We start from the raw sequence: 12,627 nt of genomic DNA, 5'->3' as shown, positions 1-12,627 counted from the left end.
CTGGGCCACTGACACACATATTTCACTGCTTCCAACAGAACGGCAACATTAACTGCTGAGGGGAAGGGGACATAAAAAGAATTAAGATGTATTATGTATAAAAACCAACACCCCATGATGAATGTAATCATTATATACTACAAACATGTATGGATAAAAACAGATTTTTTAAAAAATTAACTGCTGGAGAAGTCACACTATAATATAACCAATTAATAAACAATCTTACATACCCATTGTGTATTGATGCTCTGGGATCTTTACTTGTTTTTACTTTTAACATGAGTAAAAAGAAAGCAAAGAAAAAGATGGCCAATGCAAAGTTGATCCGATATATGGCTTTATAACCAACCAGCATATCACAATCTTTATCCACCTTTAAATCAGCCACCTCGATTTTAAATCCCCCTTCACAGAATCCAGGAATCTAGGGGAAAAGAAACAATTTCAATCCCATGGGAATATCCACATTAATCAGAGATTCAATCTCACTGTAGGAAGACCTGAATTTATAAAACTGACCACTTCAGCAACTCCAAGGACTTTTCTCTTGATTTCTAATTGACTATAATCTTGTTACCAAATAGTATAAACAGCTTGCATTCAAAAATTAAGTGTCTTTGGGTGGGGGATTTAGCTCAGTGGTTTCACCTCCTGCTTTGCAAGCACAAGGACCCGAGTTTGATTCCCAGTACCAAAAGAAAAAAGAAAAAAAAAAAAAAATGAAGTGTCTTTAACTTTCATACTAATTAACTTGTCTTAAATTCCCCTATGAGACTTTCTAGCTACAACAGACCTCTTTCTGTCCACAGGCGAAGGACTTCACAGGTGAAGTATAGCTTAAAGTTTAAACCTATAAGGAAAGAAAATGTCTTGGGATCACTCCCCACCCCAACTCCTAATACTTGAAACCGAACCCAGACAGCATGAAACTACAACCCCAGACCTTTTAAAATTTTTATTTTGAGACAAAGTCTTGTCAAATTGCCCAGAATTACTTGAATTTGTGATCCTCTTGCCTCAGCCTCTTGAGCAGCTGTGAGTACAGGCATGCATCACAGAATCCAGTTCTGAGATTCCTTTTAAATTCTTTTTTTCTTCCTGGGCATGGTGGCACACATCTGTAATCCCAGCATTAGGGAAGCTGAGGCAGGAGGATCCTGAGTTTGAGGGCAGCCTAAACTACATGTTTGGTCAAGGCCAATCCAAACCACAGAAAAAAATCTGTTTTCTCCGGGCTGTTAGAAACAATTACAAACCAAATATTGCAAAATCTAATAAAAATAACCAGTATAGCACAGGCGCTGTTACTTCTACTTACTTTCTTCAGCTCAGTTTCTATACTTTTTATCCGCATGATATAGGACACAGCTGTGCCCAGGAGGAGAATCGCAGCATAGATGATTCGAGTCACAGTAGAATTCTTACTGTTTGGACAGCAACTACACAGCAAGCACGATGCACTGCCACAGAGGCATGGAACCTATAGGAACACCATGGGCTGCATGAGATCACCTTTATTGCAAAGATATCAGAGAGCAGAAGATGAGGCAAACCAGGCTTTGACAATTTCAAATCAAAGAATTATGTGGTTAAGGTATGGGCTCTGAGTCAATATTATTTCTGCCATTTTATCTTAGCAGGTTATACAATCTAACCCAATTTTCTTCCTTCCTTCCTTTCTTTCTTTTTTTTTTTTTTTGGAGACATGGTCATACCATGTAGTGCAGGCTATCCTTGAACTCAGTATGTAGCCCAGGCTGGCCTTGTACTTGCAGCAATCCTCCTACCTCAGCCTTCTGAGTGATGGGATTACAGGTGTGTGCCACCATGCCTAGCTAACCCAATTTTTGCATCTGTAAATGGACTCAATAACAGAATTTTCCTCCCTCAGACTTGCTATATTAAATGAGCATTCAACACAGTTCCTGAAACATAGTAAAAGTCCAATATACATTACATTCACAGGCAGCGTATTTTATGTTAAACAACACAAGAATAATACAAACCCAACTGCACTGTTTACTAAGCCTTGTTACCAAAGCTGGTGTTACAGCACAGAGCATCATTACACGGAAACCTTCTTATAAACTTTGATAGCAAGGTCATTTAGCTCCATTTCAGAGTAACCTGTAGGGCCAGGATGTACCTCAGGGGTGCCGCACCTGCCTGGCAAGTGCAAGGTTCTGAGTTCAATCTCCAGTACCACACACACACAAAAAAAGAGTAACCTGGAAATTCCTCAAAAAATTAAACATAGAATTACCAAACAATCCAGCTATTCCACTCCTAAGTACGTATATTCAAAAGAAATGAAGCAATTGTTCAAACAAAATTTTATATATGAATATTCAGAGCAGCACCACACAATCACCAAAAGTGGAAGTAACTCAAATATCCATTATTTGATAAAATGGTATAAGTGAATGTGACATTCTCATACAACAGATTATTCAGGCATATAAAGCAATGAAGTATGATACATGGTACAACATGGGTGAACCTCAAAAACAACATTCTAAGTGAAAGAAGCCAGAAACAGAAGGTCACATATTCCATTTATATTATTGCATTTATACAGAGTATCCAAAATAGATTAATTCAGAATACAAAGATGACCAGGGCCTGGGGAGAGGAATACAGTGGGTGACTGCTTATGGGAATGAAGGTTTTTCTCTAGGGCACTGGTGGCAAACCTATGACACTCAGCTGCAGCTAGCTGTTTCTTATCACTGAAAGCTCTAAAAGGTTGACAACACCGCTCTAGGGTGATGAAAATGTTCTGGAGTTAGATGTAATGGTAGCACAATACTGAATTACTAAATGCCAATGAATTATACACTTTTTTGTTTGTTTGTTTTAGTACTGGGGATTGAACTCAGGACCTTGCACTTATAAGGCAGGCTTAGTGCCACTGAGCTAAATCCCTGGCCCTGATGTTTGTGTTTTTTTGTACCAAGGATCGAACTCAGGGCCTTGCATTTGGGAGGCAGGCTGTGGCACCACTGAGCTAAATCCCTGGCCTTGTTTTTGTTTTTTGAGACAGGATTTTGCTATGTAGTTCAGGCTGGCCTTCAACTCATGGTGATCCTCCAGCCTCAGCCTCCCAGAGTGCTTGGATCACAGGTGTGCACCACCACACCCAGCTAGATTACACACTTTATTTTTGGTACCAGGGGCTCGAACTCAGGACCTTGGGCTCGAACTCAGGACCTTGCACTTGCAAGGAAGGTGCTGGAACCACTGAGCTAAATCCCCGGCCCTAGATTATGCACTTTAAAATGGTTAATGTTATACTATGTGAATTTTACTTTCAATTTTAAGAGAGTAAAAAGAAAAGTAACCTGGTTAGTTAAAAAATCTCTTAACAAGCATTCTAGAAGAGTGGATGTAATTTGAGTTATTCTTATATACCTGCTTGATTAATAAACTCCTTGGCCTTCTCTGACAAGTGGTTATCAAGTCATATTACTAGGATAAGCTAATCCAGAATTAGTAGACCCAGATGTAAATAATGGTGGACTTTGGTCTCAGAGTCCAATAATAATCTTTTCCTTTTACAGATGGTACCTTGTCCACACAAGTGTTTTTTACTTTATAGGGTTTTGTATGGTTTGGAGCAAGCTGCTAACCTTCTTAAAAGCCTCAATATCTTATCTGCAAAATGGGCATAATACCACCTACCTGAACAGGGTCACTACGTTAAGAATGAAATGTCAGAATATAAGGCACATATCGTAAAACTCGATATAGAAAAGACTCAATATATCATGGTAGACATTTTTATGTGTACTTACAAGCAAGGGAAAATAGACCAATCAGCCCGAGGCCAAAAGACCAAATGGAAGTCTATATCTGAAAATGGAAAATCAGGCATTTTGCAGCCAAAAAATAATGGCACTAACTGCTCCAGGTTTATTTTGTCAACACTCCTATGGCCCTTTAGCTATTTTTTTGCCTAACAAATTCGTAGTAAAAAAAAAAAAAAAAAAATTCATAGTAATTGCCTACTGTCTGTTATGGGTTGAATTGTGTTTCTCCAAAATTCTTTTTTTTTTTTCCAGTTCGAGGGAATGAACTCAGGACCTTGCACTTGCGAGGCAGGCACAGTGCCACTGAGCTAAATCCCTGGCCCTCTTTTTTTGGATTTTTGAAACACAATCATGCTATGTTCCTCAGGCTGGCCTTTGACTATGCAGCCCTACTGTCAATCTTCCTGCCTCAGCCTCCCAGGTTCTGGGATTATGGGCATATGCCACATCATTTGACTCCCCTTCAAAATTCATATATTGAATTCCTAATCCACAGTACCTCAGACTGTGACCTTATTTGGAAACAGGTTCACTGCTGATATAATTACTGTAGTTAAAATGGGGTTATACTGTGATAGAGTGTACATAAAATCCAATATGATTAGAGTCCTAAAAAGTAGAAATTTGGACATGGATTTGCAACACAGGGAGAAGCCTTGTGAAGATAAAATAGAAATCTACAAGCTAAGGAATGTCAAAGACGGGGGAGGAATAGAACAGATTCTCCCTCAACAATCTAAGAACTAACTGTGTGGACACCCAATCTCAGACTTTCAGATTCCAGAACTGAGGGACAATAAACTGTCATTGTTTAAATCACTCAATCTGTGGTATTTCATTATATAGTCCTAGCAAAGTAATATACCTACTTGTATATACTAGGCTACTGTCCTGGGAATATAAATATTTTGAGAGAAGGACTACCTTTAACATTTTATCTCTTGCACCTTCACATAATAAGAAATCAGTAAATATCCATACAACAAATCTACCCTACTGTATTTTATGTCAGTCCCTTATCTCACTAAAGGACAACTCTATTCTCTGCTGCTTGGGCTAAAAACCTGGGGTCATCCTGGTTATCTTCCCTTTTTTCAAAATCCTCATGCAATGTGCCCAAACATCACCACTATCCTCAAAATGTATCCAGGATCCGACTGATATAGGATATGGGGAGTGGCAAAGCTGCAGAAATGAGTGGGATCTGTCAATCACAAGATCCCAGGGCAACACCAGGACCCTCTATGTAGAACTTCTAGTGAGCTCGCACAAGATATGGATGCCATAAAAGACCAGATGCCATGGGGAGCCGCTATCATGAGTTCCCAAGACAGCCTGCACTACGTTTCTCAGACCCAGTGTGTCCTTTTATTTTTGCTTTTACCTTCTTTTTCTCTTGTTTGGCCCAAGTTCTCTCTGCAGAGCTGGTTTCTGCCACACCCATTCACCCCATGCTTTTCAATAAACTTCTGGCACCATTTTTGGCTTGTCTCCCCCAATTCTTTGTTTGAGGCAAGAAGGACCTGGAATACTTTTGATTGGCAAGCCCTTTCTTTTTTCTGAGACAAAGTCTCACTCTGTAGTTCAGGCTGGCCTTGAACACACTATGTAGCCCAGGCTGGCCATGAACTCACAGATCCACTGCCTCAGTCTCCCAGGTTCTGGGATTACAGACATGTGTCTCCACACCCGGCTGGTGAGTCATTTCTAAAGAAGCTACCCAATAACATGACCTCTGTCATAGCATCCTTCATTCTCATCTTGGTCCAAGTCACTACTATCAATTCTTTTTTTTTTTTTGGTACCGGGGATCAAACTCTGGACTTTGAGCTTTTGAGGCAGGCGTGGTGCCACTGAGCTAAATCCCCGGCCCTATCAATTCTCATCTTGATTCAATACAATAGCTCCTGTCTTTTTTTGGTACCAGGCATCAAACTCTGGTCTTTGCGCTTGCAAGGCAGGTGGCGGAAACACTGAGCTAAATCCCAGGCCCTAGCTCCTATCTTTTTATGGAGACTCATTTGGAACTCTTAAAGTAGTATAAAGATTATTTTAAGGTAAAGGCATTTGAGATTCAACGGACACCAGGTAAGGCCTTAGGTTGGTGGTATAGCTTACTAGTACAGCGATTTCTTAGCATGCGCAAAGCTTCAGCAGAAGCCATGGGTTCCATCCCCAGCAATGTCCTCAATGCCCCCAAAAAAGCCAGGTGTGGTTGGTGGCACACACCTGTAATCCAAGTACTCTACAATGCTGATGCAGGAGGATCATCACTTTTAGCCCAGCCTGGGAAATTCAGTGATTTAGTGAGACCCTGTCTCAATATATAAAATCAACAGGGCTGGGGGATAAAGCTCAGTATGAACCCCCTGGGTTCTGTCCCCAAAATAAGCACGTGAACTTCATCAGAACTTCCCTCCTGTTATTATAGATAGGTAAGTTAATTATCTTGCAGGCAGTTTGACAGGACCTGCCCTGGAGGAGCCAACATGGAGGACAATGAAGACACAGTCACAGAAGGCCAGCATTTAAAAGAAGAGAAAGTACTACATCCATATGCTTCTCCTAGGGATAAACAGCAGTAATTGATATTCTAAATAAATATCACCTGGGTGGGGGACCAACCTCTTAACCCACCCCTCCCAGGAAAGATCCCTGACCCACCTCTAATGGAAAATCCTAGTTCAGTCCTTATACTGCTTGCTACATGATCTGCTTCTGCATTTAATCTCCATTTAATCAATATTACCTAAGCGACTATACTTGTAATCATACCTGTCGTAATTTTATTGGATGGTCAGTTTTGTCTCACCTTGCATTTCCCATTGGATCAATATTACCTAAGCAACTGTACTTGTTGAATCTTACTAGTTGACTATAGTTTTGTCCCACCTTGAACCGGCCTCACCTTGTGCCTTTGCTCCATAAAAACACCTTTGAGAAGCAGGGTAGGGGGCAACCCACTTTCTGGTCCCCCTTCTGTCTCTCTTAGAAGCTATCTTTCTCTCAATAAATTTTTCCTACTCTTAATCTCCATTTTCCTAGAATTCATTTTTTTATTTTAGAGAACACAAACTCGAATTTCAGATATCTAGCAGGTTTAGGAGTTACATCTATTCCCCTTCTATTACTGGGACTAAAAGCAAATCCTGGGAAATAAGGTTATCATAAATTTTCTTTGCAAGAGAGTTTTAAAGCCATGGAAGAATAACTTCTCACATCTGTGTAAACAAACATTATAACAAATTTTATCTCCCACTTATCCTTCTAAAATATCATTTGTGCTCCCTTAAAAATACATATATTTGTTTTTCAGGAGATGAGGCAAAAGGATCACCATGAGTTTGAGCCCAACCTGGGCTACACAGTGAGTTCAAGGACAGCCTGACGACATAGCAAGACCCTGTCTCCATTAATATACATAATATATAATTTGTTCTTCCCATAAAAACCTATTTCTCTTCCCCTCCTTTCCCTTACTAAGTCAGGGATGTAAGACAAAAATTCCAACCACCCCTGTGAGTTACTCATCACCAAACATTGCTCTATGCATCTTGCATACATAAACTCTTATGGAAAAAAATTTAAAATAAATACACTATTTTTTTCTTTTGCTAATCTGTCTCTGGTCAGTTTAACTCCCAAGACTCCCAAGACCCAAGAGGGTAGAGGAGGTACTTCCTTCCTTATCCTACTTTACTCTTTTCTATTCCCCCACACAGCAACCAGAACCATCTTGTCAAAACACAGGTCAGGGCTGGTGTGGTGGTCCATGCCTGTAATCCTAGCACTCTGGGAGGATGAGGCAGGAGGATCACAATTTGAGCCCAGTCTGGGCAACTTGGTAACTCAGATCCTGTCTCAAAATAAAAATAAAAATAAAAATAAAAAATAAAAAGGACTGGAGATGTAACTCTGTGCAAAGGCCCTAGGCTCAATTCCCAGTATAGAGGAAATAAATACAATCCTCAGCCTGCTAGATGTCAAGTACACCAAATTCATGTTCCCCAAAATCGAAGACTAAATTCTAAGAAACAAAGGAGGTTAAGAATAGGAAATATTTATTGAGATAACTTTTGAGAGACAAGAGGGGACCCAAAAGTGGATTGCCACAGACCCCACTTTACAGAGGAAATTTTATAGAGCAAAATTATGTGGTGGGTACTACCATCAACCAATAAGATTACAAGTATAGTTGCTTAGGTAATATTGATCCAGTGGAGAAGCAGATCATGTACCAAGTATACATGGAAAGAACAAGAACCTTTTTAGGAAGAGTTGAATCAGGAGGTCCTAATCACCCACTTGGGTGACTGATGTTTATCCAGACTTTACTGGACCAGGTAATACCAATTATAGTACTGTATACTGCTTATCTTTTGGGAAGGCATACAAGCCTGGCCATACCATCTTTATCTTGAGGCCAGGCCTTTAATGAATACACCTCTAGCCTCGGTTGTAATGTGTTTTTATCCTCTGCACCAACTCCCTGAAGGGCCTAGCCCTGTCTGTTTATAATATTTTTACCTAACTTAGCTGTCTATAACAAGATCGTATCATTTTTCAAAGTAATGGCTTCTCACATCACTTAAAAGTAACCAGGCTACCATTCAGCCATACTCTCAGTCCCCTACTGTCTTTCTTGTTTTCTTTTATATTATTTTTCTCACTCATTTCACTCTCTGGTGCAGTATTCTGACCTCCCTGCTGTTCCTACTAAACAAATTCATAAAATAAAAAATGATTTATAGATATAAATGCTTGAATAGAATTAATTCAAACCTCAAATCAAAGCCAAAACTTAAATTTCAGGTTATCAAGATAAGAAAGATATGTTTGTTTCAAAACACCAATTTACTTATTAACTAATGACTTTCTCACTATGTAGTTCAGGCTGTCCTTGAACTCATGCCCTGCCTCAGCCTCCTAAATGCTGGGATTATAGGCATGTATCAACATGCCTGGCTATATTTTTTAAAATCTGTTTTGTAAACAGGGTTGATCCACTAGATTGTAGAAATTAACTGACTACAATTTTGTGTATGTGTGTGTATGGTAATGGGGATTGAGCCCTGGGCTTTCAGTTACACTCCCACCCCTTTTTAACCCCCAGCCCCCGTACTGGGGATCAAACTCAGGACCTTGCACTTTCGAGGCAGGTTCGGTGCCACTGAGCTAAATCCTTAGCCCTCGTAATTTTTACTTTTGAAACAGGATTTCACTAAATTGCTAAACTGTCCAGGCTGGGCTCAAACTTGCTATCCTCTTGCCTCAACCTTCCAGAGTGCTGGGATTGCACCACTATGCTCAGGCTGTTTTGTTTTTATGTGACAGAAGAAAAATTGCACAGCAGATGGTAAACATAAGAATCATTTAAAAAGGCTTTGTGTGCATTAGGCCAACTATGTCAAATGTATTTCTTTAGGGCAAGACAGAAAAATTAGAAAGACATTATTCAATGAACCTCTAATGACTCAACATTCATTATAAGAGCAACAATGTTGTGCCCAGATCGCAAGGACCCCCGAAGACCACCAAGGAGCCGATTCCGATGCAAACACACAAGGGTCGATGCAAACACACAAGGGTCGTTTATTCAAGCTCGAGCAGGGACTCTCATCCGACACCAACACAGCGGGTCGAGATTGAGAGCCCCGACTCTAAAACACCAGGGGTTTTTATAGAGGTTACAGCAAGGCGCAGGGTTTCAAATCACACGCAAATCACACGATTGGCTAGCATTTAGCAAGTTTTGAAAGTTTAAACCTGATTGGCTGTGCCTTGCGCTGAACTGCAAAGGGTTGCTCAAGTCATCGAAAAGAACATCTGGGATACTGGGTTATTGGGGTAACTACTGATTAGCTGTTGCAAGCCATCTAGAAGAGCATCTGGGACATTGGGGCAGCTACTTATTAGCTGTTGCTAGGCGAGTTGCTAGGGGACCGCTGGACATTATCACAGGCAGGTGGCCAAAGTACATCTTGTGGTTTTTCTTGGAACTAGAGTTTATGTCCAGGCCACCTCACTCTAAGATGGGGCCAAATTTTAAAATGGAGTCACTCAGGCCTCACAACAACATTCAAGGATGGAAAATATATGGCATTATGGTTTGGGTCTAGATGTCCCCTCAAAGCTTCATGTGGTCATACATGGCTTTCCAGAGGTGGCTGAATCTAGATTGTGTGATTACTAAACCAGTACACTGATTGGTTTGGTACTACCCTAACCCTAGTAGTCTGGATAAAAGGGGCAGAAAGATGCTGTTAAGCTTCCCTTGTTGTTTTTGCTGTCTTTCTGCTGCCATGAACTATTACCCCTCTGCCATGGGCCACTCTGCCTTGGAGCCAGCTGATTACAGACTAAAACCTCTACAAACCCTGAGCTAAATAATAAATAAACCTTTCCTCCTTTAACTTTGGGTGTCAGGTATTTTGTCTCAACAATAAGAAAAGGAACTAAGACACATGGTGCTCCTAAGAAATGATATTTGGGATGTGCTCAGGCTGAATCCTTGGTCAATTTCATCAGCTGGGGAATGAGGAAATGATTTCAAGGAACTGAGCTCCTCATGTAACAGGGATCTAAAACCTGGGCCTGCAGATGCCCAATGGGTGATTAAAACCAGGATAAAGCCTGGCATCTCTGCCTTCACTTTTTGTTTTGTTTTGTTCTTGTTTTTTTGAGGTAGGGTCTCCCTTTGTAGTTCAGGCTGGCCCTGAACTATGTAGCCCAGGCTGGCCTCAAACTTGCAGAGATCCTCCTACCTCAGCCTCCCGAGTAGGATTACAAGCATTCACCACCCTGGCCATCTTCACTTTGTGCCTCCCTTTTTATCTCAAAACTGTGGGTCAGATGCCTGCTCAGCTCTGCATGCAGGCATGTTAATCACTTGAGGAGTGTCTGTACACAAAAGGTATCAACTCTAAATTTACCTAGCCTCTCTCATTCCCTTTTTCAAGACTGAGGCAACCAAGATACAAGTAACTAATTTCCAGGATTTACTCAGACATCCAATTGCCAATTTTTATGAGGTCCAGTTCCAGACCCACTGGAGTATGCTTGTAAGTCTTCACTCACTGTCCTAAACCTGCAGCCACCTCAGATTCCAGGAATAGCAGAACCTCAGACAAGCCCACAAGATCATCATCCCCTCAACCCAGCACCCTGACCTCAAGACAGGAACTGAGGCTGCCCCCCATAGCTACAGCAGACATCTCACTAACCCAGATGATGGCTCTCTGAGTCTGGCAGAACCATTCCTGAGATACCCACCAACCAGAGTGCTTCTAGACCAGGACAGCTAGGGAAACCCCAAACCCTTCCGTGCTTTTTTTCCCTTTCTAGAAAACCCCAAAGCGTCTGTCAGTTCCTGGAACACCGACCTTGAGCCTCTATAAAGTTATCTGTGCTTCCCAGCATGGCCATGCTGACTAAAGCTCCTTTCCTGCTAATCACTACTACTATTATTGATAGCAGTGTCACAGAAAGGGCAAGCCTGCTCTGCTGGGAACACCAGAGCCAGGGCTTCTGCCCCAAAACTCCAGTAACACTCGAAGTCGATATATGAGGGAATTTAGCATATTCTCTTTCATAGTCCCCCAAATTTCCTTTTTAAAATGTTTACCATTTACAAAATGATTCAACTCATTTATTTACTTTATACTCAAACAGCTCTGGATGGGGAGGAATGCTAAAGTGTTCATCTTCACAGATAAATGACTTGTATGGGTTCCACAATGTCAGGTCGCACAGACCAGAGCTGTAGCAGGGCTTAGTTAAATCCCACTCCATAGCTTTGGCAAATCCCGTGCTGCGGAATAAAAATATTACTCAAGTCACGGGAAATTAAATAACCCCACGGTTGTTTTTTGTTTTTGTTTGGTTTTTGGTTTTTTGAGGCGGGGTCTTACTATGTAGTCCAGGCTGGCCTCGAACTCAGGGCGATTCTCCTGCCTCAGCCTCCCGAGTGCGCCACATGCCCTGCTCCAAATGACGGCACTTTAAAAAATGTTTCAAAAGAAACCGAAAAAGCCGCGGGAGCTCTCAGTCCTTGGTCCTAATCCAGCTCCGGAGGCACCTGGCGTCCGGAAGGCTCTCGGGGGCGGGGCGGTCAGAGCTGTAAACAACGGCGGGAGGGCCCCACACTAAAGCTGCGGGCGAGCCCTCCACCGACCTGGGGACACTGCACAAGTGGGCCTGGACCCCGCGGACCTCTGCAACCCACAGCGCAGCCCGTCTCCCTGAGGGCCTCTGGAGCCTAGGCCTGTCTGGATCCGGACTTGGGACTCCCTATCGCCCTTCCCCGAACCGCAGGTCCGCCGAGGACACAGGACTCCAAACTTACCCAGCTGGCGAGGGAGAAGACGCCCAGCACAGCCCCCATGGTGACTCTGGAGACGGAGTGAGTTGGTCCGCAGGATTCCTGCTCTGAGGTAACTGCCAGCTGAAGCGTCGTCCCAGAAACGCGAAGGCTCCTCAGGCCGGAAACACGGCCCACCCTACGCAGGACGCGCGGTGGGCGTCATTGCATGGCCCCGCCCACCGCCCTGATTTGTGCTGTGGAGAGGGCATCTCTCATTGGTGGGTAAAAGGAAAGGCGGGGCTAAACCTTCATAGGGGAAGGCGGGGTTAAACCAGCCAAGGGTTGCAGGAACTGTCAAGAGTTCATTCATTTGCTGGTATTTGCTTGGACCCTGTCTTGTGTGAGGATTGGCTCGGAAGTACACATCTAGACACAGTATCAGCCTGGCGTGGCGGCGCACTCTTGAATACTATGAAGAAGTAGTATGGGAGAATGTTTCAGGACAGAGAGCTT

The 12,627-nt window shown here is 42.3% G+C and overlaps 1 protein-coding gene across 1 annotated transcript in view; it reads right to left on the bottom strand.

The window, feature by feature from the left end:
* Nucleotides 1-12,343, bottom strand: part of Serinc3 (serine incorporator 3) — a 32,166-nt gene extending 19,823 nt beyond the window's left edge. Inside the window, exons 1-3 of the mRNA XM_004858187.4 lie at nucleotides 12,157-12,343; nucleotides 1,322-1,483; nucleotides 234-427 (exon numbers count right to left, since the gene is read on the bottom strand). Of these exons, the coding sequence (XP_004858244.1) occupies nucleotides 234-427; nucleotides 1,322-1,483; nucleotides 12,157-12,195 (395 nt within the window). The 5' untranslated portion in view covers nucleotides 12,196-12,343. The remainder of the gene's footprint in view (nucleotides 1-233; nucleotides 428-1,321; nucleotides 1,484-12,156) is intronic.
* Between the last annotated feature and the right edge of the window lie 284 nt (nucleotides 12,344-12,627).

This window comes from Heterocephalus glaber, unplaced genomic scaffold (assembly GCF_053883595.1).
Source record: "Heterocephalus glaber isolate CG9 unplaced genomic scaffold, H.glaber_assembly_v1.0 deba00001673, whole genome shotgun sequence".
Classification (NCBI taxonomy): Eukaryota; Metazoa; Chordata; class Mammalia; order Rodentia; family Bathyergidae; genus Heterocephalus; species Heterocephalus glaber.
The sequence above is the reverse complement of the archived record's forward strand: the minus strand, read 5'-3'. Positions and strand labels throughout refer to the sequence as shown.